Below are 25,369 nucleotides of genomic sequence, written 5' to 3' on the forward strand. Positions count from 1 at the left end.
ATGTAGACAAGAGAGATACCATGGAGTCAATATAATGGGCAGTAGGTAAGCAGAAGTGGATTGTAATATGGGTAACTAATGGATAGAAAAACAGAATTGGGCAGCATGTAGGGAGTGAGGGATGCTTGCAATGGAAAATGAACCTATTAACCAGTCTGAAAATACCTGAAATATTATGCATTCAATAGGTCATGCTCAGGAGAGCAGATCCGAATGCAACTGAAAATTTCTGCATTTTTGTAAAAATGTATACTTGTACTGAAATGATGGCTAATGGAAACATATGAAAGTTCCACAATAAGCAAACAACAGAGAAATCAGTACGTATCCCCAGTGTATTGGATCCATCTACTGGCCTGTATTTATGACAAGCACTCAATATGATTTAGGAAAGGGGAGGGGACACAGGAAGGGAAATGTCCACTTGGGCAATTTGAGGCTGAGAAGTTCAGCCCAAGTCAACCAACTTTCTTTGAGAAAAATGACGTCAGGAAAGTATATTGCAACATCAACAAGTCCACATCATTTGAGATGCAAATACCAATCACACAGAGCCACATGAAGGGTTTCTGAATAATCCCTTGGAAGACCAGGGTCCACTCCGCACCATCTATCAATTCATTGTCCTGCTGCTTATGCAACCCCCACCACTCCGTGAAATATAGAAATACTCACCATCTAGAAAGCACCACCGTGGGGAGAGTCTCTGAGCTGAGAGCGCCCTGGGGAAGGAGGTTTCATGGTCCTGGAAAGAGACACATACATCCTCCTGACTCCATTACTCCATTTGACTGACCTGGGGGATTTAACCTCATTGTACTCTATCAACTACTTCTAAGAGAGAGCATCCTTTCCTAAACTGAGCACTGGTGAGAAACCAAATCGTATTTTTACTAGAAAGAGGCTCTGCTTTCAAATAAATTATTTCACACAGAACCATTTAAAACTCCCACAAAGAAATTTCCAGGAAGTTTTCAACTATCGTATTAAGCATTCATAAATGATATAACTTGGGACATTTATCTCCTTTAGGGAATTTCTTTCCTTTTGTGAAGCTGAGGAACTAGTGGCAGCTGGCTGACATTTACACCTTGGTTTCCCCTGTAGGTATAAGGCACTAGCACAAAATGGGAGAGTTGAGCTCATCTACTGGCCAGAATGGACTTGGGGCATCTAAGAAACAGAAGAAGCCATCCACATGTAGCGTCAAATCCCTTTAACTAGAGTAGCATCTGTTATACAGGGCAACTTGCATGAGAGCAAAGAAAACCTCATATGTTGAGGCCATCATTACCTCAACCTTATGCACTGACCCTGAGTGCAGAGCAGTGGAGGAAGAAAGTTCTGCCAAGCTGGCTGATGACAAACATCTCTTCAATGCTGACTTAGCCAGAGATGTCCTCATCCACCCCAGCAGTCTCTAGCTTTTTAGCTTCTAAGATGCCGACCCTCCCTCCCTCTCATGTGTGATCTCAAGCCTGAGGGCCTCTATCTTCTCTCCTCTAGGCTTAGATAAAAATATTTCTTTCCTGTTCAAAGCTAACCACTTCATCTAGTCTCCAGATTATTCTCTTCTTTCCTTTCAAGTTTTATTTCTGTATTCTTACCAAAATCCTTATCCCCCTACCCAGAAATTCATTAACTTTTCTGCTTTCAATGATTCACCTTCTCCAAAACAAATTCCCTTCAACTGATCTTGTTACATCTCCTGAAAATAAATCTTTCCTTCCTTCCTTGCTTTGCCAAACTCCTGAAGCATGCCATTAGTATATCTCCTGCCTCTTAACCATTTTGGCCCAATCTCTAGAAGGCTGGCTTCTGATACACCATTCTTCAAAAGCTACCCTTCCAAGAGATCGTCAAGACCAGCATCCTTCCTGATTTAACACTACTACCAGTTCCCAAGCTTCCCAGAAGTCTCTGAAGTGTTTATTTTTTACAAGGAATTGAGGCCACATCACAGAGGAACAGACTAGAGAACTGGAAGATTGAAAGCAGAATGGATTATTTCTTTATAATTCCAAGCTTTCAAAAACTAAAAATCTCTCCTAAGAGAAGCTCTGCTGATGATAATTTAAAAATAAAAAGCACATTCCAGTTTATAACACATGACTTGGAGCATGCTAGCCCTGGCTTATAATGAATTTGAAATAGTTGACAGAAATAGGACAAATGAAGAAGAAGGCTATGTCTCTGTGGAGAAGGCAGTGGGAGTCTGACCCATATTAGGGATCTGAGATGTTCAAATGTAGGGAGCATCCTTGGAGGGCGGCTGGGCTTGGATGATCCTTGTGTACAGAGGGGGACAGGTAAAGGAAATAGGAATAATACAGGACAAACAATAAGAGAACTAATCAGAGGTTGCATTGACTTTTTTGGGTTTTGATCAATATTCCCTCATGTCTCACTTGATCCTCAGGCAAAGCCTATGCTTAGATCAGTGGTTCTCAAAGTGTGAGCCATAGAACAGCAACATCAGGTAGAAACTTGTTAGAAATACAAATCCCCAGGTGCCACCCCAAGTTTATAGAAACTCTGGGAGTGGAACCCAGCAAGGTTTCAGGTGAAAGTGATGGACACTAGAGGTTTCAAAGCATAGATCTAACAAGAGGAATCCATTTTTATTATTAGAAACCTTGAATATATGGAATTTTTAATATGAATGGTTCTACAAATTAAATAATTGATAGAGAAAAAACTGGTCTCAGGTCTGACAACAAAACTTTATATTTATATATGTAGAATTGATATAGCTATGGATGGATAGATAAACATATATCCCTATGCATATACATAGTATATACATAGCTATGGATACAGAGATATTTATCTCTTTTCTGAACTGGCTTTGCCATCCTGCTGGTTGCACTAAATGAAATCCTGACATGTGCTCAATACCTCTTTGCATGAAAATTATATTTAACATTTTGAGAATTACATTTGACACATGTGATACATTGTTTTAAAGAAACTTAAGGTTCTTAATATATTTTTATAAAACATGTAAAGTTACCAACATGTCAGCTTGGTGTCAAATGTAATAAGTCAAGAAATTTAAATGTGATTTGAAATATTTAGTGACAACTATGAAAGCTACTAAGTAAAGATATTAAATAGAAACATGGCTGTCTTCTCTAGAAATAAACATGGCTTAGACATTAGGGATAGTTTCTGAAATTTGAGGTCAAATGTACTACAGAAAGCATTATATACAAAAATCAAATTTCCCTAGGTAAAAATCTACTCTGAAAGAACACAGAAATACATGATTTGTGATTTTAAAAATCTAAAGATTAATAATGTTATTGCTGGAGTGTTCAAGTTGGACAATATTGGATATTATTTAGTCTAGCTTAATAAAATGCAGATTGAAAAAAATAAATAAAACATAGATTGATGTATTGCCTCAGCCACTTGACTAGCTTACCACAGACTGGTAAAGTAATATTGGTATAATTGTATACATTTTTAGGTATGAGGGTCTGTGTGTCAGGAGAATTTTATGCATGTGCCTAAGTATTTATTTTGTATATTTTCTTTGTTTATTTTCTCTATACCTTGATTCACAGGCATTTGCTACAACCCAACTGCTTTAAAGAGGTTTTTTGTAAAGTGAATGGTATCAGTTTGCTCTGTGAAAATACACTGGCTGCCATAGAATAGAGATCTTTGAAACACATCAAATAGGTTCAAATGGATCCTCTAGTAAGTTCAACAATCCTTAACTCCCTGAGATTTTAGGCTAACTTCAGGATGTCTATGTGTACATGCATTTTCACTACTTTCTACAGATTATCAAAGTGATCTGAGAAAAATGTCTTGGAAAAATAATTGGATACTTTCCTGTGCAGATTAACCTGCCAATTTAAGAGATGGTTACCAATGCACAGGGAGAGCCCTAATTTCTCTGGCGTAGCTTCCCTGAACTAGGTTTGCATCCTCTCCCTCCTTTTAGAAAGCTCTTTCAACCTTGTTCATAAATAAACATATATATATATATATATATATATATATATACACACACACATATATATGTATACATATATATATGAGCTTTTAAGAAGAGTGTTATTAATAAAATGAAGTCCCAGGTTAAAAGGCATTTGAGTTCTGAAGTAAAAATGCAAATATTACCTACCCCAATATGGGAAGAATTTATAGTGCAATGCAATTAAACTACTTATTTCAAAATTTTGCATATCAAAAGATATATAGAAGCAGTCAAGTCTCAACAAAATTTTCCCCTTGGATCTAATCTAGCCCACACACATATATATGCAGATGAAAGGATCTCACTTGCATTAGTTCCCTAAAAGTTAGAGATTACCTGAAATCAATGTTAAAACGTTTCAATGCAGCAGATGGACAAAATGTAAAACATACCCACACAATAAACCAACAACCTATAAAATAAGACACAAAGAAATCCAGCTAATTGGCACAGCTGGGTGCTAGGTTGATGTCTAAAAGATCTGAGGGAGAACATGAGGTAAAGAGCATACTAGGGACAGGAAATCTGGTGGTGGTTGAGGCTGTTGTATTTCACTTGAGTTGAAAAACTGAGCCCAGAGCTACTTTTAGTGAGAAAGTCTGCTTTGAAAAACTGATTTTGTATGTGTGTTCCAATACAAGTTTATTTGTGGACCCTGAAATTTAATTTCACATAATTTCTGTGAATTATAAAATATTCTTTAACATTTTTTCCAAGCATTTGAATATCTGAAAACCATTCTTAGTTCACAGGCTTTGCAAAAGATAAATAGGCAGCAGACTGTTTGACATATACTTTTTCAGACCTGTGGTTTCGATCATTACAAGATTGCTTGTTTTGAGATTATATTACATTAGATTTAATAGAAATTGTGTTCCCCCAAAAGTCCATTTTTTAAAAAACTGATCTTGTGAATTGTCGTGTCATTGCTGCCTCATCAATGGTTGCTGTTTGAAAATTCAGGAAAAAGATATACCTTAGGTAGGAAACCGCCTAATGCTGAATCTCATCCATGTAGTACCAGGAATTTTTCAATGGTAACCATTTAGTAATGAAACCCAAGAGACAGTGGTAGATAATCACACTTATCAATTCTTCATATCTACAAGTCAAGTCAACTGACATAGTGGTGGGTTGAAAAACTGATATTTTTGTAAGGATGACATCATCTGACTAAGAAATGAGATGACAAAAAGGTTTCTGTCCTTGAGGTATTTAGGAAAGGCAGCTCTATAGATGAGAAGGAACAATAGTACAATCAATGGTACATGATCCACCTCAAGGAGCAAGCCCAAAGGCAGAGGAATTCTGGTGGCTGAGAGCACCAGCTCATGCACATGATAATCCTGGAGCTTCACCACCTGCTGACCATAAATGGATACCTCATTTATAAAATGGCTACCACAGCATATCATAAAGGATTCTTTTGAGAAATAAATGAAAGGTCAGGTGGGATGCTTAACCCGAGGGCTGGCACATGTTGATATGCTGATATTGTTATGCTACACAAGTAATTCCGGGGTAGCTGAGACCTTTTTTTCTTTTTTTTTTTTTTTTTTAACCTAAAACAATTCTGACCTTTAATCGCCTTTGGGGCTTATGGAACATAGACCACATTTTAGACTGGATCATTCAGATGGTGCTACATCAGCACAAAACTATCCTATCCATAAATGTCTTTGTGCTCAGAATCCAGATTTCAGAGAGAGAAATGGGACAGATCTGTATGTGTGGACACAAAAAAGAATGGCATCAAACTGCAGCTGAACCCATGCCATCCTTGGTTTGATGCTTGCACCTAACACCTCTTTTCACACTATCAGATACTATATATTTGCCTTAAGTACAGGGTGTGGTTTTTAAGGCGTGTCTTCTGTCACCAATAACAATATTTTTCAGAATATCCACTTTACTATCTGTCCTCTCCCATATTCAATAATATTCCCCATTCAATAGTAACTATGCCTGATATTCACCCATTTTCATCAAAATTGTTATCTTTTCTTTTGCTGCTTTGGATTGTCAGATATCACCCAGCTATACATTACTCTTATTCCTTTGACACAATTCTATTCAGTCTTTTCAATTCATATTGATGGAAGCTAATTAAGTGCAAGGCATGTGATAAGAGAGTCATAAAGAAGAGCAAAGCCTGGACTGTGTCTTCAGATGCTGTCTACTGCAGTAAGAACCCCCTGGGTGCCCTCAAGCTACTTTCTCACCCCAATTTTTGGAGCTGCTATATGTTTGATTTACCAGATTTCAACATCTTTATTTTTCAAGAGATGGCTATTCTAATTACGACTTTATTTCCTAGATACTGTCAAAAGCCATTGACTTTGGGAAAAGGATCTTGAGTCAGCTACCCAAAGACCTGGAGCCTGGTAGTGAAGACAGCAAAAGATATTAATAGTTGGGAAAGCAAATGGAAGGGTCAGCTCACAGTTAAGAACGCCCTTTCCTTTCAAGTTGGAAATGTGGGGCTAGCAATCTTTGCTGTGGGGCAGGGTTTTCAGGTAGTTCCGACATTGAGGTGTAGCTTAGATGTGCCAGTAGGCACATTCCTGAATCATGCAATCCACTTACACAAAGGCCAGTGGCCATGATGTCAAACAGAGCAGCAGGTTGTTGACTCTTGCTCTCCTTCATGCCTTCCTGCACTTTAAGTCTTCCACCTACAGCTCCCAGACTCATCTCCATTGTCTGGCATCAAAGGATATGGAACAATAATCTTAACAAGCTGTCAACTACTCAGAGAATAACAGTTGGTGACTGGTAAACTTTCTTTCCTTTTCCTCCTTTTATAGTATGCTCCTTTTTTACTTCTGAGAATTTTCCATAAACATAACTCTATTTCTGTATTCCTTGGTGGTTCTGTATTAAATAAAATTTAGACCACCAGTCTTTTTATGTTATTACAACTACTTAATATTCTATGTTTGGAAAAATTTCCCCTCAAAGCATATGTATGGGACAGATTACAATGAAAATTCACAGAACCATCCCTTTTGCTTTTTCAGGTTACCTGGCCACTACCACAGAGTTCATTTAGGAATATCAGGCTTATGTCTTATATGGTAAGTGATGTGAAGCCATATTCTTATGGCATATCCATTCTGTCATTAAGAAAGCTGTATAATCTAGCCCCATTTACCTTACCTACCATCTATCCCCACTGTTCTTCTTGAACTTCTTCTCCAGCACCTAACAGTGAGTCATAAATAAAGAGCAGCAGCTTTGAGAATTAAAGTAAACTCTCACAAGTACAGCCATTTAGTGGTGGAGCTGCTATTCAAATGCAGGCCTTTTTTACTTCAGAGATTATGATCTTACATACTTAGGTTTATAGATTCTGGAGGAATATGAATTAGTGGGGGGGTTTGAAAGATGGGTGGAATTTGTGTAGGTCAAGTTTGACAGAAGTTGTTTTTGTACTCAGCTCAAGCAAAAACACGAAGAAAGCAAAAGCTAGAATAATCTTAATGGTCATGAAAACTTTCTTTTGACTCTGGATTTTTCATACTTTCAACTTTCATTAATCTTCCATATTTCATATCAGGGTTCACTGATATCTTCCATATTTCATATCAGGGTTCACTGTCTGGTAAATCAGGATTTTTTCTTCTCTCAAATTCTCCAGTCACATTGCTTGCACACTTTCCCCTCCCATGTCCCCATCTGCCTGAGAATCCCACAGAAATATGGTAATCAATGAAAAAAAGAATGAGCCACAATTCTGAGTGGAGAAACTGAAACAAGACTCGTGTAAATTCTGGTTATATAGTTTACGATAACTTTGCTGTGTTACCTGATTACAATTCTCAACTCCATACAAGTGACCAAGTTGTTCAGCATGTGACATAATTATCACTTCTGTTACAGCTTTATTTTCAAATCTGCACAACCATGTTTACCGCAACTTTGTTTAGAAAAACAATGGCAAATGCTGCATATAACATAATGTCTATCCAGAGAGACAGGATTAAATATATACCATGGAATAGAGCAGTAGTTTTTAAACAACTGAGTTAGAGCTTCATTTATTGGCAAAACATAATCTCCATGGTATGTTACTGTTAAAAATAAGTTGTGGTATAATATACATAGTGAGTGTACAAAGAATGCAAATCCATTTTTATTAAAAAGAAAAAAAAATAGGGGTGCCTGAGTGGCTCAGTTGGTTAAGCATCTGCCTTCGGCTCAGGTCATGATCTCAGGGTCCTGGGATCACATCTCCCACATCGGCTTCCTGCTCAGTGAAGAGCCTGCTTCTCCCTCTCCCTCTGCTCCTTCCCTGCTTGTGCTCTTTCTCTTATTCTCTCTCTTTGAAAGAAATAAATAAAATCTTAAAAAAATATATGAAAAGAAAAAAACAAATGTATATCCATGTATATCTAATCTATGTGTTCTACTTCGTATGGATTTACAGAAAGTTATCAAAAGGTACCCACTGAAAGGTATTGTCCTAAGGTCTACTGTGGGGAGTTAAAAACCAAAGAGAAGTCTAGAATTATAATACACAATTAGAAAATTAAGATAAGCCAGGATTATAAAACCCGGCAGACTTCACAACACAAGTAGCTAATGAAAGTCAAGAGAAAAAAAAAAAAGAAAGTCAAGAGAATTACCTTGAGGACCTTAATGTCAAAGACAAATGCATTTGTGGATGGATTCAAATTAGAACAGGAATAAAGAAAAGATTATTGAAAAAAATTCACAGTAACTTAAAGCCATGGTCCATAAACTTCCTTACACACTGACGTTTTTAGCTAATGATGACCACATAGGTGGTTAAGTGACCAGGATTCATGTACTTCCTACATCTTGTCTACCTACACCCCTTTCTCTCCTACTCAAAAAAAGAGAATCAAAATACAAGTGACAGTGATGTTGACATACAGGTAATATTTAACTTAAAACAATTTTGTTTTAAATAACTGGCATTACTAACCCATTGTGGGTGTTGTACCTCACATCGGGTAAATAACTCACTGTACTCCCACACTGGGCCTGGCACACAGGTAGAATAGGTGGCCCCAGCATTAAGGAATCCTGGATTCAAAGGCCCCAGAGGGGATCACCAAACACTGCGGTGCAGACTATGAACCAGACTGGAGCTGAAAGGGGAAAATGAGAAAAACAAAACAGCTCCTCACAGGAGGGTGAATATTTACCTCAAGGGTAGACCTTAGCTTCAGGGACCCTCTATGGTGAACACAGAAACATCCATGCCACTAAACAAGAGTGGCCGGGGGACGTCTGGATGGCTCAGCAGCTGAGCGTCTGACTTCGGCCCAGGGCATGATACTGGAGTCCGGGGATCAAGTCCCACATCGGGCTCCCTGCATGGAGCCTGCTTCTCTTCCCTCTGCCTGTGTCTCTGCTTCTCTCTCTCTCTCTGTCTTTCATAAATAAATGAATAAAATCTTTAAATCAAATAAGAAAAAAAATTAGAATAAAAAAGAGTGGCCGGAAGTATGTCTGTGAATGCTGTGCATTGAAATAAATGTAAAGAGACTTAATTTCTGATAGAAACAAAAATAAGCTTAAAAATATGCACCTTTCAAAAGTGATCTGACTGTATAGATACCTAGGAAACACAATTGTGTGAGCACTGCTATGTGGTAGGGGGTATTCACATAATTAACTGAGCAGTGCCACTCACAATGACATTGATGCTTTTGGCACTAAATTTAGGGCTTTGAGTCCCCTCAGTCCTCTCAAATTATATAATCAAATCTACAATTCATCAAAACGATCCTTGCCCATTTTATGATCTGTTATTTTTCTTCATAGAAATAGTGTGATTTAGATGAATACGACTGTCCTTGTTCTATACTATAGGCAGAATCACATAACCTTAGACATCCCAAACTCCTTTCCATTTAAATGTAATAATCATGTAAAACCGCATGCTCTTTAAATGAATAATATTAACAAATTCATTTCAAAAATCCCTGATATGTGAATTTTTTAAACATATGCTAATGAAAAACCAGTTTCTCATGCTAAAAATACAGCTGCATGCACAAAAGCAAACCTGTTATTTCTCACATATATTTTTAAAAGTCAACTGGCATAAATTATATGTAATTGATAAGGAAATTATCTGAACCACTATTTGGCACGCATATGCCAAACTTGCCCTTAATTTACATTCAATTACTCATAGCTGATGCACACATAATTTAATGAAAGCACAGCAGCCCATTACACACTCCAGTAGGTAATTCAATTAAGCAGTATTCACCTAGCATTTAACTATACCTTCACTGTGAATTAGATTTCTTTTCTGTCATAAAACTTAGGGAAGATGTAAAAGGCAAAGAGGTAAACAGAAGTCCCTTTGGATTGGGAATCCCTGCTTTACTCAATAATGTCCAGTCAATAATCACTCTACTTTTATATTGGCCACTTGTTTACTCACCCAAATTTCTCATTCCTGCCCAACCCATCTATTCATTTTTTTCTTTCCATTCATCACCACGTTGTATAAACATATATTTTTATCCTTGGTGAACAGATCTACCAGGGATGGGTAGAAAATATGTGTTTGCTCATCTTTGTTCAACTATAATCCCCATTAATAGACTTTGCTACCATTATTTTTGTCTTTCAAACTCTTGCTCCTCAAATCTACTTTACTGCCGATAACTTCTGCAGCAGAATACAGAAATGGTATGCCCATTTCCAAAAGCAGCTTTGAAAAGTGAAGAAATAATAATGGTTTAGAAGATGAAAGATATTTTAACATTTTTAAGAGCCCTCTTGTGTGAGAAAGTCCTCTATTAACAACAACTACACTGTATGCGCATGTGTGTCTGTGTTAGCAGTACCAATGCCTTCTCTTGCAACAGACCTGGCCCCAGGCAAGTCTTATTTTCATTCCTCATTTGATCCATTTCTGACAGCTTTGATCTAGCCCAAAGGAACAACACTCTACTAAGTTCCTAGCTAACCCCTGTCCTTCTCTAAGACAAGATAAATTAATTCCCAGGGTGACCCCTTAAAGTTGTTTGAACCCATCCACTGAATGATGTCTAAAATCCAGAAAACAAATTAAGAGGAGGCAGCTTCAGAAAAAGGAGAGAGATGAATAAGGATAGTCAAGAAAAGAGAAATAGATCAAGTATTTGTGGGCAAATGCTGTTTACCTAGGACAGCACTCTGGTGAAGTATGTAAATCTATCTCCCAGAAGTTCAGGTATTTATGTGAAGTGGGGAAGAGGGATCAGAGGATGAGCAAATTGACACAGACTCAGATCTGACCAAGGGATTTTTTTTTTCTTATGGAAGTGAAGGACATTTCTAAAGGATGAAAGAACTGTTTGAAAATGTTATACCTATTCTGAAGTATTCCAGCCATTCTACTGTTAGTTTAAAGTAAATTAATTCTTGAAGAAGAAGAAGAAGAAGAAGAAGAAGAAGAAGAAGAAGAAGAATCATCATCATCATCATCATCACCTGGATAGATTCCTTTTTTGCAGCTACTATTGAATCCTACTGTACTCTAAGAGCTCATGTGGTTAGCTCATAAGATTCTGGAAAGCACACTCTCATATGCCCACTACATTCATGGAGCACAGCACAAGGGAAATGGGGAAACTCATTGTCTACAAAAAACCTTTACTGCTCCTGGTTCCATTATCCCCGGCTCTCTGTTATTTTCCTGTGCCATATCCACAGATGCCTGTTTCCCTGCACTATTTTTTTTTCTCATCCTGCTCCTTCCTCATTTCTTCTGCTCACCTAGGTCTTATTTACATCTGCCCGTGGTCTCTAGTAATGTCTTGAGAGCCATCGGAATGACTCAGGGTTTCATATGAGTCTCACTATTGATATTAGGGGGTGGATAATTCCTTGCTATGGGGGCTGTCCTGTGCATTATAAGATGTTCAGCAGCATCCCTGGCCTCTACTCAACACATTCCAGTAGCACTACCTCACCTGATGGTCATATACAAAAATATCCAAATTGCCAAATGCCCTATGTCAAGGAGCAAAATCTCCCCCTGTTGAGAATCACTGGAACAGTTGTATCTGCTTCTACTCCTTAACTTAGCAACTTAGGGCTAAAAAGGAATATAATTAAGAACAGAGAGGGAACAGAGAACGAATAATTTCATAGGAGGTGGCCTCAAGAAAAATTTCTATCAAATTGGTAGGCAGAGTCCGATTTCTCTATGACTTCTATCTCTTCTGTCAAGCTCAAGAATATCCTGAATCCGTCAGCACAGTGCATTTTGCTTGTCTAACTTATCAGCTACAGGTTATAAGACATGTCATTAAGATGGAGGGGCCTTTGTATTTTGACCTCAGAGACAGTGTAGGCAGGAATTTTCAGCAGGCTATAAATATCCAACACATTCTTGTAGAACCCATAATGCCTTGTTAGGTTAATATAAGTTGTTGCTTTTGAGTCTTCGGGCTTTGTTGGCAATTCATTATGAATTTAGGAAAGGAAGAAACCAAAGCAATGAAATGCTTAAATGACTAGGAACTGCCATTTGTCTCACTAATAAGGTGACTTGGGCACTAACACACCCTTCTAAATGCTGTTTTCTCTTGGGTTTTTTCTAGCCTTAGAAAATAGGTAAAATGCCAGCTGCCAATAAGTGAGCTGATAGGAATTTCTCATGCTTTGTTTTTGGGTGTTTTTTTTTTCTTCTTAACTTACTGGTATTTATTCATTCTGTCAAAATGAATTTTCCAAGCTTAGTTTGTGCTATCTCCTACACAAGAAAGCCCATTTAAATGTATTTAAATTTTTAAAATTTTATATATATATATATATTTTTTTTTATTGGAGTTTGATTTGCCAACATATAGTATAACACCCAGTGCTCATGCCATCAAGTGTCCCCCTCAGTGCCATTTAATGCATTTTGTTGTCTGTGTTTCTGACAGGTCTTTCTCTTACATCCCCCCTGTCTAGTACCCGAGTCTACTAGACTAGACTCTAGTCATACTAGAGTCTGGTATTATTAGTTACTGCATTAGGAAACACAAATTTAATATTAAATTTCCTGCTGGTTGGTTTGGTCACTTTCTTTGTGAAGCTAATAGCACTTCTATGCCATGTTATAAAACTATAAACCTATAAACCCTCAGAATGCTATAGAATTCAATCTATGTCATCTCAGCCTCTCCACAGCACTGACACATTTCACTGCTTCCTCCTTCCCTGAAACATAGTTCACTCTTGGCTTTCATGATTCCACCTTCCCCTTGATTTCCGGTTCTCTGGTTGCTCATCTCAGTTTCTACGACTCTTCTGGATTAATGGTTCTCTTAAACTTCCACTCTTCTTGACCCATCAGTACATGCAGATATGACATGGAGCCCTCTTTTTTATCTAAACTCTTCCTAAGTGATCTCCTCCAGCCTCATAGTTTTAAGTACCATCTACTTCCTAATGACCAACCAATTTCTATCTCCAGACCTGAATTTTTCAATAAGCTTTAAAATTCATATATCTCATTTTCTTTTCTTTTTTTTAATATCTCATTTTCTATACACCAAAACCTCTTGGATCTAATGGGCATAAAAAAATTAGTGTGGCTAAAACAGAACTCTCTATTCCCCATCCCTCTCACTCACTCCTCCTTCTACTGACTGCCTAAGATCAGAGCCAAATGTGAATATTTATTGTCCCCCATTTCCTTACCTCTGCTCAGGAAATTTCCTCACCACCCTCTACTTACTCCCTCGTCATGTTAATTCAAACGCTCCCCCTCAGCTTCTTATTGCATGAGCAGATCTTGGGCTTCCCTAGACTTCTTTTTCCACTCTTTCCTTAATGCCCAAAGGCCCCTGTTTTTTTTATAACTCTGCAAGTAGAGGTGTGGGCACAGTAACACTCCTGACACTCATCTTTGGTCACTGCATTGGTTATCCTATGTGGACAGTGCATAAAAGCTTCTGATGTGACATTTATAATGTGGCAGTTTTGATACCAAAGTTTGACTTGACTACAAAGAAACAAACAAACAAAAAAAAAAACACAGCAAACTCTTGATATAGTTAAATAAATACCACTAATTCTTTTGCATGTTTTTGTTACCAAATAACAAATGAAACAAATACCCTTCTCATATGCTATAATGTCAACCATCTCCTGATCTCTGTGCAAACATGTACAAATATGGTATAAAGAAAACATAGCACAAAATATTTACCTATTAAAACTCTCGCATCCAAATGACTACATCATATAAGCCAGAGTAATAAAGAGATGTATTAATTTCATAAAACTATTTGGAAAAAATATCTGAAATGTCTTGATAAAAATGCGAAGATGAAAACTGCTCATGAGTAAAGAGTACCAACTTAAAAAAAACTTGACAGTTTCATAAAATCTTGTAAGTAATAGGGCCAATTTTTAAAGAGTAGAGATCAGCTGTAGCCTCTAAAAGTACCAAACTTTTAAAAATAAAATTAAGCTTAGTGGTTTCAGGTAAATATGCAAATAACCAATGGGAGGAATATTGTGCTCTGAAAAATAAATTGGAAATTAGACTTTTAATGGTTGATAAACAATCTCAGAAGTAGAGTTTGTTTTCTCAAAGTAAATATAAGTGAATTCTTATCCTTCTTATTGAGGCCAGATGGAAGAAAAGACTCTTGAATAGTGGGGTACTTTGTTTGAAACATAAACATATAAACAAACAAGAACACCAAGGCTATTTCTGTCATTAAGCCTCAGGATAATTAGACTGTCTTGGCTGAAGGTATATTGTATCCACCAGCAGGCAGAGAAGCTACCTGGAGGTTACAAGATAAAGTTTTTAAAAATGGCTTAAAAAATGTTGTTTATATAAAAGGATGTTGAGGTGTAGCAAAAAAGAAACCAAAAGCAAATGTGAGGTGCTAAACCAGGATTCACGGACTGAGACATATTTAAACATTTGTCCCCCACATGGAGATATGAAAGGGTCTAGGATAGGACTTATTCGGAGGGAATCTTGGCATGCTCTAACTGCCACACACCCCTCTAACAGGGAAGGGTAATGGCTTCCCAAAGAAAAGGGATTTATTGGGACCACTCAGAGCTTCACGTTTGCCCCATACAGTTTGGAGTGTACTGAACACTGGGATCTGAACCATGTCTGAGAAATCTAATTTGTAAGAGGATGGCTAGAGAGTGCAATTGACTAGGGACAGGGAAGGCAGGAGATAACTGTCTTCCCAAAGATTGTTAGGCCAAAGGATATCTGAGTGTTTTCCTGAGGACTTGATGTGAGTCACAAGAGAGAGAGGCAGGCTGGGTTTCTAGATCCTGTCCAAAACACCAGGATGTGCCAGTCAGAATGCATTTGAGAACATTTGCTTGATGGCTGTGGGAAGAGATAATTCATTTTCCTGGATGTGAAGAAGACACATGCAGCCCTGATTGCTAATGGCAGCCATGTTGGACACGGAAACATCTAGTTGAGAGGTGAAATTGACAGATGAGGAGAATAGAGCAGAAAGGCCAGCAGAAAAATGAAGCATGAAGCATGGCCAACGGATACATAAACTCCACCCTTGATCTGAACTTTTTGCTGATGTGAACCAATATACTCTTTCCCTCTAGTTTGAACTGAGTTTCTAATATTTACCGTTGATAGCACTTCGTTTTATAATATTTTCTAAATGATCTGGGAGAAAATCCACAGTCTAAATCTGTGCTACACTAGGATAGTCCAAAACCAGGAAAATGTAAAAGAATCAGAATGTCTACTTCACTTAGTTCTTAGTACCAACTCCATCCCTAGGGAAGATTTGGCCTATGAACATTGATTGAAAGATGGACCTTCTTTTAGGGGGGAGGTAAGAAAACAACAGGGGGTCAATTATGTGTTACCTGGTAATGAACTCTCTGGGAGCCAGAAGAAACTGACTGCAGGTCCTAATGAGAAAATGGGGGGAAAAAATCCATACCTTAAGATTAGTTTGAACAGGCTGACTCTATAACTCTATGAACCAAACTCCCAATTTAATATTATTAAACTCATCTAGAAAGGATCTAACTCTTCCAAATTCATCAAGGTTAAAGAAGAAAATGCCCAAAATAACAAAAACAAACCAAGCTGGAATGAGAGAAGAAAGGCCAGTTAGCTACTGAAATCTATAAATCCTAAATAGTTTTAGAAGTGAGTGATATAATTTCAAGGATCAAAAAGATCAAAAGTAAAAAAATAGCCAATTTTGTTTTAATAAATGAGGGTTGTATTTAATTTGCACCTGAACTATTGACTTATGAAGAAAGCTTCTAAAATCCCTTTCAGTACTTAGAAAGAATTTATTTATCTTAGACCAAATACAAATTGTCATAGTAATTGTGTTTATACCAATAAGTGCTTGGCAAACACAGGTTTTCATAGATAGCAAAGAGAAAGTCTTTGGCCACCTCTGCATTATTAAGAAGTGCAAATTAATAGGGTTGAAATTAATGAGGTTTTACTGGCAGATTCTGAGTGTCTGGCTCCCTTTATAAAGTTTTATAACTAAGTTGTCACCATGATCATGTCCTGAAGGCTTCCTTGTTAATGAGGATAGTGATTCTATTTACAGATGTCAGCAATCCTGGGTACCTTTGTCCTCAGACCTGCTTCCCATAGGGCTTTACCAACCTACTCTCTGTGCCCAACTTAGTTTTAAAACTTATCCTCTTTGAGTTCATTCATTCTTTTTTTTTTTTAAGAATCTTAATTTTAGTTGAATATTGGTAGTTAATTTTCAACAGAGTCAATTCATCAGTCATGTAGTTGACTACTGTGAAATCTTAAGTTACCCAAGAGTTACTTTAACATGTTAAAGTTATCCTTGATAAAAAAAGATAGCCAAATAAAGCCACAAGTATAAAATTTGCTGACTTTTCTTCTCTCATCCACATCAGTATTCAAAGTTTGCTCTCTATCTCAAAATACATTGTATTCACAATTCCATCTCTATCTTTAAAAATGCTGAAAAGAAAACTTAACAATTTTTTATATTTATGCCTCCTACCTGATTTTATTGCCACCAAGAGAAATAAAATCTCATGTTCAAAGCTAATTGGTTACAACTGGAAGATATTTTAAGTAATTTATTTATATCTTATTTGTGATATTTACTTATGTATAATGTGTCATCTAGAAGAGAGTTGTTCAACTTGTGGTATCTATCAAAATTACCCAACAGCTTAAAGAATACAAATGTCTAGACCACATCCAGAAAAAAAATGATTTTAATGTGCATCTTTCATCAAGAAACAATGATGAAGTAGATATTTATGCTTTTCATCATTTGTAGAATGGACACAGTGAATACTCCTCCTCAAAGTTTTGCAAAAACAATCAACAGCCACTGCAATGATGGGTCTGGGTCTCCTGACTTCACTGGTGTAGTTCACATTCATGAGGTCTCTTCCATTGTCCTTCTCTATGGTAAATCATACAGAGGGAAAAAGGAGAATATTCTTCTGTGTTCTGACATGAATTCCTATGAAAGATGGAAGGGTTTTCTTTCCTGTAGAAGTTATATTTTTAAAAAATGTAGTGATCTTTGACAGAAGACTGGGCTAGATACAAAACATTAAATAATCTCTCTGTTCTCATTCATTATTTATCAGGACCCTTTGAAATTTTATATAGCTCAAAAAATACAGGGATGTAGTCTGGCAAGAAGACAAGATGTTCCAAGCTATAATTAAGGATCGCACTAGAGCAACATCCTTTCCCATTTCAGTCACCTGAGGAGGGAAAATAGCAGTGGGGGGTCAGGGAGAGAGAAGATGTGGTCAATGCTTAACAGGCAAGGACACCATACTTCCATTTCCTCCCCAGATGCATCATTTCAGAAGTGTATATATATATATATATATATATATATATATATATATATAGCTGGTAACCGTTTACAAAAATGGAAAACTAAGAATAAATAATTGGCTAAAGAAACTCACCTCCTGTAGGCGATCTATGTACATACGGCAAGTCTCCAAATCACAGTCTCCACGCACAACTAGAATACCCAGAGGGATAGCTAAGGGTGAAGGAAAGAGAAAAGTCTAAAATAACATATTTGATTTTTCTAGATTGGCATAGATGTGTTTCTTATGGTTAAAATAAAATCTCATAAATATTATTAGTGTTTTGGACATTTCAATATACAAAATTCTCAAACCTCCCTTGTGACTCAATCTCTTTATTTCATAAGCTTTCCTTGCATGAGCCATGTTGTCCTTTGCCACCTGGCCAGCCTTTATTTTGTCTTGGTGGCCCTATTATGAACTGTAATGTCATGGAAACAGTGTACTGGCAGGACCAGGAGGCGGCTCACAGCCAGCTAATAATTTATGCCTGCATTTTCAATGGTCAATGTACTACCAGAGAGAGGAATTAAAAAATCATGATTCTGGATACTTACTCCTTTCCCTCCTGAATGCATGGAGCTTAACCTTTCTGTCAGTGTGCAGCAATTTCCTGTTTAAGAGACTCAAGCTACTCCAGCCACTGTGCTACCTGGTGGCTAACACCAGAACTACATAGATATGAAATGTTTAAAAAACAACAAAACAACAAACCAAAAAAAAAAAAAAATCCTGGAAACTTTAAAAATCCAATTGATTTTAAAGATGGTCAGTGTAAATGTGGTAGCAGCAGAGCTTCAGGGAACAGTTAGGAAAAGCTGTTATGTGTCTTAAATATCTTACATTTAGGTGGTGGCAAATGTCATACAGAGGCATGGATAGAACTTCCTACTTCAGATATAACCACAAGATTCCTGAAACACTGAAAAATAGTCTCCTTCCCAAAACTTCAAAATATGTATTGCCTATGTCTAATTTTAAAAGTGCAGTTATACTATTAAATCTATTATTTAACAAAAAAAGAACACCCTTCAAAATTCTAAATTAACCAACTAGAGTCTAGCAAGCATATGATATGACAATGATACTCACTAAAGATTTTCTAAAACCTTTCACCCATTGAATTTTTAAAGCCTCATCATCAATAAATGGGTCTGAAATGCAAAATGCATTAAAAATTAATAATACAGAGAATAAAATACATATAAAATGCATGAGGAAATCTTGTGGAACTCACAAAGTAGTAGGGAAGACATACATATAAACAATAATAGCTGTAGCATAGGCTACATTAAATATGAGTTTAGTCATTTGAAAACTATAGGAGAGTGGGACTAATTCTTGCCAGGAGGATAGTTTTAGGCTCCCTGTAAATGAAGCCCCACTGGCTCTTTTAGTTAGGGAAGTGAGGGTAGTCTGGAGAAAAAGAAATAGTTTCTTTCTCAATGATACCTCTTAGATTGGCAACCTAAAGCAACAGAGTGTGGTATTGATCTCTCTAATGGAAACCAAAGTCTTGCATACATAAAGCTTGAAAACAGTCATCATCTTGTAGAACTATGTAAACATGTGAATAAATACTATCACAACCATAATGTCTGGTATAGCAATGGTAGATGTTCAATAAAAGTTTGTAACAAGAGGAAGAAGAGCTTAGAGCATGCTCAAGTGTAAAAGAGAAAGTATGTCTTTACAGGCTAGGTCAGCTTTCCAGAGGAGGCAAAAAAAAAAAAAAAAAAACCCAAAGGTTTGGAGCAGGAGACAGAGCATGCATTGGGTTGGAGTAGAGGAGGCAGTAAGCAAAATGGTAAGGAGCCCTGCAAGTGTCATGTGTTGAGGGGAAATAATAATCTGGAAAAACATTTTTCTTTTCTTTTTGAATATAAACAGAAACATCAGAAAAGTCATCATGTGGTAATCATGCATCTTTAAAAGAAATGGAAGGAAAATTCAATGAGGAGATTCCTAAAACTACTAATTAAAATAATCATCCTCAGCTAGACTACTAAATAGATCCAAATAAAATTAGCCACTGAAGTAAAGGAAGAATAAAGATTTTTAACCCTTGAGGAATAAGGAGGAGAAGCTAAAATTTTGGCCTAGAAAGTCAGTCAAATGTTGTGAAAATAAAATGTAACTATTACTAACATGAGAGCCCATGTTAGAGTCTTAATGATGTATTCTCTTAATTTCAAATGTGCCAATGTAGAGAAATGAAATTTGATCAATACTTATCTATTTATTTAAATTAGGAGATATATTTTTTTAGAAATGCAGGAATCCTTTCAACATCTCTCATTTCCTTCTATTATCAATGCTTGGAGTTAATCTGGCCATAAATTCAATGTATGTGGTAGCAGATATTTTAAACTACATTTAGAGAGTAGATATTCCAGACCTAGCATCAAGAAGGTATAGCTTGGAAAAAGTTTTCAAAGATGTGTCATTCATTTCTACTATAAGTATAAAATCAGCTACTTTGCAATATTCCTCAAGAAGTCAATTAAGAGAAAGAGTGCTTTTGATTGATGTAAGCTATAAATTGGGCTTAAAAAAAGGCATTCTCCACCACAATTTAATACCATAGTTACTGACAATTGCTGTCAAATTTATCCTATGAAACTAGCAGTATGCAGTAGAAAGGATTTATAGTCATTCTCTCTTGGATTCAAATCCCAATGCTGTTTTAATCTTAGGAATTACTCACATTAGCTCTTTGGTCCTGTAAATTACTCAATTCATCTGATCCTTAAAGTGAAGACTATGGTATTTAGGATAGGTATCTTCTAGGTTTTTGTGAAGATTAAATGCAACAGTTTATTTAAAAATGAATAGCCAAAATATCAATGTTCTTTCTCACGTACTCCCTTTACTATCTTTTGAGCAATTTTAGCTAGAAAATGAACACATCTAATCATATATCTTTCAGTTTATCATAATACTGTAAGGATTAGCTGATAGTTCCATAAGTTATATTCCTGTTTTTTTTGTTTTGTTTTGTTTTGTTTTTTTTAGATTTTATTTATTCATGAGAGACACAGAGGAAGAGAGAGACAGAGGCAGAGACACAGGCAGAGGGAGAAGCAGGCCCCATGCAGGGAGCCTGATGTGGGACTTGATCCCAGGTCTCCAGGATCACTCTGGGCTGAAGGCAGCGGTAAACCACTGAGCCACCCAGGCTGCCCTATTCCTGTTTTCTTAAAACAAACTTCTATTCTTTCTGCAATGAGAAAATAACTGTAGTACAAAAATACTGTAATCTGACAATATCACTTGGGGCTTAACTTGGTGGAGAAAGTAGAAATTTGTGGAAATTATCACCTTCCTTTTATAATATTGACAACCAACCACCACTTCAATGAAGTTTCATTCATATTTGTTGGGAACAATGAAAACAGTTACCACTTGAGCATTAGCATTATTATCCCCAATCCTGATGGTTCATGTTATTTTGGCATTAAAGATTTTATTTGACTCCAAAAAGCAACAGCCAATACTCAGCCTACATAATGGAACTTTTATTTGTAGGGATCAAATGGAATTTATAAGTTCCAAGCAGTAAAGAACACGCTGGTTTCTCAGTTAAGATGGAAGATTTAACACCTCCTTTTCTCTTGCCAGAAATGCTACTAAATTACAGTAAATGGATTTTTTTAAAGACATAAACCAAGAAAAAAGGAGGAGAAACAGTGAGCAGAGAGTAACAGATAAAGCAGATGGAAAACTGGTAAATGACCCATAGCACCTATAGAATCCAATCTTAAACCATGGGTAGGATTGATGAGAACCAACATGATTTATACAGAAAACCCTCAGAAGTCTTGTAAGTGGCCGTTTCATGCGACTCACAAACAGATTGGAGGGGCAGCCAAAATAGATGACTAGATTCTACTAGCCACTCTTGGCAAGTGTAATTACTTTACAGACAATGGGGGATTAACTAACCATCTAAAGAATGCAAAGATTCCCAGATTTCTCCCTCACTACTCTCCAAAAGTTGGCAGTCAGAACCTTACACTTTTTTGGAAAAAAAATTTGAAGTCTCTTCTCTGAGGAATCCTCAGATAGTTAAAAGAAAAATTCCATCTATGAAATATAAACAGATTATATTAAAAGAAGATAAAGAATATGAGGAAGAAAAAGGAGAAGGAACATCACTCAGATAACAAATATTGAAAATTTTAAAAACTGATAGAAAAAAAATAGAGTTTAATGGAAAGAATAGAAGATAAAGTTGAGGAACTCTCCATAAACTTAGAGCAAAAATAAAAGGAGGCATAAAATACAAGAGAAATGCTAAGAAAAATAAGACTGGGTCAAGTGGTCCAACATTCAAATAACAGGAGTTCCAAAAACCAGAGAAGAGCAAAAGGGGTAATTATCAGAAATAAACAAAATAAGGGGTGACTGGGTGGCTCAGTCGGTTAAGTGTCTGCCTTAAGCTCAGGCCATGATTCCAGGTTCCTGGGATCAAGCCTTGTATCCGGCTCTCTGCTCAGCGGGGAGCCTGCTTCACCCTCTCCCTCTACCTGGCACTCTGCCTAAATATATGTTGTTTCTCTCTCTGTCTGTGTCAAATAAATAAATAAATAATTTTTTTAAAGAAATAAAATAAAAAATATTTCTTAGAACTGAAGAACATTACCTTCAAACTGAAATGGCCTGACAGGTGCCTAGCACAATAACAATAAAACAATAGGAAGACATTTTGTTTTAAAATTTAAGAATACTGGGGACAAAGCATCTACAAATTTCCAGAAAAGAATAACTAGATGACATATAAAGGATCAGAAATTATTTAGTTTTAAACTGTACAGGCATCTACATGGTCAGGCAGGTAATCAAACAAGGCCTTCAGCATTCTAAGACTTTTACACATAATCCAAGCTATCAAACAATTCCAAGGATTGAATAAAGGACACACCCTCTATCAAGAAGCTCCTATAGTACTTCTCCAAACAAAAGTTGAATTTGCAATAAGGATGAGAAATGCATGCAATATAACATATAGAGAATACAAATAAGAGGAGCAAAGGTGGGATTAGACAAGCACAGGATGACAGACGCAATGAGCTGCCAAACAACATATACTGGAACACTGTGACTCAAGTGACCTTTATGTGGATAGCTATATCATTGAGATTTTCACAATCCTTGGAGTTATTTTTCAACCCAAGGGTACAGCCCAGGCAAGTCTGAACCAGTTTCTCAAATGTATCAACACTGTAGCACCCTAGATGTACTCTGTCTTAATCTGTTTTTCAGAGCAATTGTTAGGTTATGGTAAAGCAGAAATATTCAAAGAAGTCCATTCCCCCAACCATATTTCTGCTTGATAATTTGAATGCATCCCAACACCCTGAAAAATGTTTCTCAGAATTCAATCATAATCTTGCCCCCTAAATCCTCTTAGAAGGGGCTCATGTGCACTCTCAGGGAAGCTGAAGCCAGACACTGATGCAGACTCTTTTCAGCTGTCCTGAGAGCCTTCCTCTACAAGTGAAATCACACATAGGAAACAAACTGAGGGTCATTGGAGGGGAGAGGGTGGAGGGATGGGGTAACTGGGTGATGGGTATTAGGGGAGGGCACATAATGTCCTGAGCACTGGATGTTCTATAAGACTGGTGAATCAATGACCTCTACTTCTGAAACCAGTAATACATGATATGTTAATTAATTAAATTTAAATAAAATAAAAAAGTTTAAAAATAATAAAAATAAATACAAGTGAAATCATCACCTTTTCCTTACATGTTTAAGATGTTTAAGTCAGTTGGTTTGTCTATCTCTCTTTATTACAGTGTCATTCCTGTTACAACAGAATTGCAGCTGAATGGGGCTGCTAACCTATTCAAAACATGAAAAACTATCTTCAACAGGATCATTAAAAGAAGGTGTGTGATCTTAGAGAAAAACTTCTCAGAAACTGCAGGGATTTGCAAAGATTGGGTTTTAAGCTCTAAGTGTATACATAAAAATGTTAGAATTGCAGTCTCGAGGCTAAATAAAAACACTGTCGCCTCCTGAAAAGAATAAATCTAAGTTAAAAATTCACAAAATAGGGAAGCATTTCAAATACTATGGTAAATCAGGGAAAATATAATATTACAATTAATTTATTTTATGTTAATACTATTTAGAGATAATCTTTTTAAAATGTGACATTTCCTTAAGCATTGATTTTAGATTTGTTGGCATAATCAATACTCACTCTCTATCAACCTATACACAGCCTTGAGAAACTGATAGGCTGAAAAAGAAACTGTTCCCTGGAAAATAATACAGGCGAGAAGCTAGGCAAGCTTATGTTTGGCAATGACAGGTGACTACAACACCGAAAGCATGATCCATAAAAGAGAAAAGTGATAAGTTGGACTTAATTAAGACTTCTGTTCCGTTAAATATACTGTTAAACAAATGAAAAGACCAGATAGACTGGGGAAAAAAATCTTTGCAAAACACGTATCTGGTAAAAGACTGGCATTCAAAATATGCAAAGAATTCTTAAAACTCAAAAGTAACAGTCAATTAAAAAGTAGGCAACGGGGGATCCCTGGGTGGTGCAGCAGTTTGGCACCTGCCTTTGGCCCAGGGCGCTATCCTAGAGACCCAGGATCGAATCCCACGTCGGGCTCCTGGTGCATGGAGCCTGCTTCTCCCTCTGCCTATGTCTCTGCCTCTCTCTCTCTCTCTCTCTCTCTCTCTCTCAATCTGTGTGTGTGTGTGTGTGACTATCATAAATAAATAAAAATTAAAAAAAAAAAAAGTAGGCAACGGGATCCCTGGGTGGCTCAGCAGTTTAGTGCCTGCCTTTGGCCCAGGGCATGATCCTGGATTCCCGGCATGGAGTCCCACGTCAGGATCCCGGCATGGAGCCTTGCTTCTCCCTCTGCCTGTGTCTCTGCCTCTCTCTCTTTCTCTCTCTCTCTCTCTGTCTCTCATGAATAAATAAATAAAATCTTAAAAAAAAAAAGTAGGCAAAAGATCTAAACAGACAGCTCACCGGATAAAAGACTTAGATGGTAAATGAACACATGAAAAAGGGGCTCAACATCATATGTCATTAGGGAATTGCACATTAAAACAACAAGATACCATTACATATCTGTTAGAATAGACAACATAAAAACAAATATCTGACAACACCAAATACTGGTGAGAAGGAGGCAATAGGAACTTTTATTCATTGCTGATGAGAGTGCAACATGCGCAGCCACTTTGGAAGATAGCACTAAACAAATTCTTACCAGCAAAACTATTCCTTGGTATTAACCCAAATGAGCCCAAAATCATGTCCCCACAAAAATCTGAACATGAATATTCACAATTGGCTTTATTCACAATTGCCAAAACTTGCAAGCAACCAAGATGTCCTTCAATAGGCAAGTGAAAAACAAAACTTATCATTGTACAATGGGTTACTATTTGGGAACGAAGAGAAATGAGTTTTCAAGCCACAAAAGATAATGAAGGAAGCTTAAGTGTATATTGCTAACTGAAAGAAGACAGTGCTGCATGATTTGAACTACATGGTATTCTGGA

The 25,369-nt window shown here is 36.8% G+C and overlaps 1 protein-coding gene across 1 annotated transcript in view; it reads right to left on the reverse strand.

The window, feature by feature from the left end:
• The window catches only part of DGKI (diacylglycerol kinase iota), a 341,172-nt gene that overhangs the window by 89,364 nt on the left and 226,439 nt on the right, over positions 1 to 25,369 (reverse strand). Inside the window, exons 24-26 of the mRNA XM_072777355.1 lie at positions 17,918 to 17,997; positions 15,836 to 15,880; positions 676 to 745 (exon numbers count right to left, since the gene is read on the reverse strand). Of these exons, the coding sequence (XP_072633456.1) occupies positions 676 to 745; positions 15,836 to 15,880; positions 17,918 to 17,997 (195 nt within the window). The remainder of the gene's footprint in view (positions 1 to 675; positions 746 to 15,835; positions 15,881 to 17,917; positions 17,998 to 25,369) is intronic.

Source organism: Canis lupus, chromosome 15 (genome assembly GCF_048164855.1).
Source record: "Canis lupus baileyi chromosome 15, mCanLup2.hap1, whole genome shotgun sequence".
NCBI classification, from domain to species: Eukaryota; Metazoa; Chordata; class Mammalia; order Carnivora; family Canidae; genus Canis; species Canis lupus.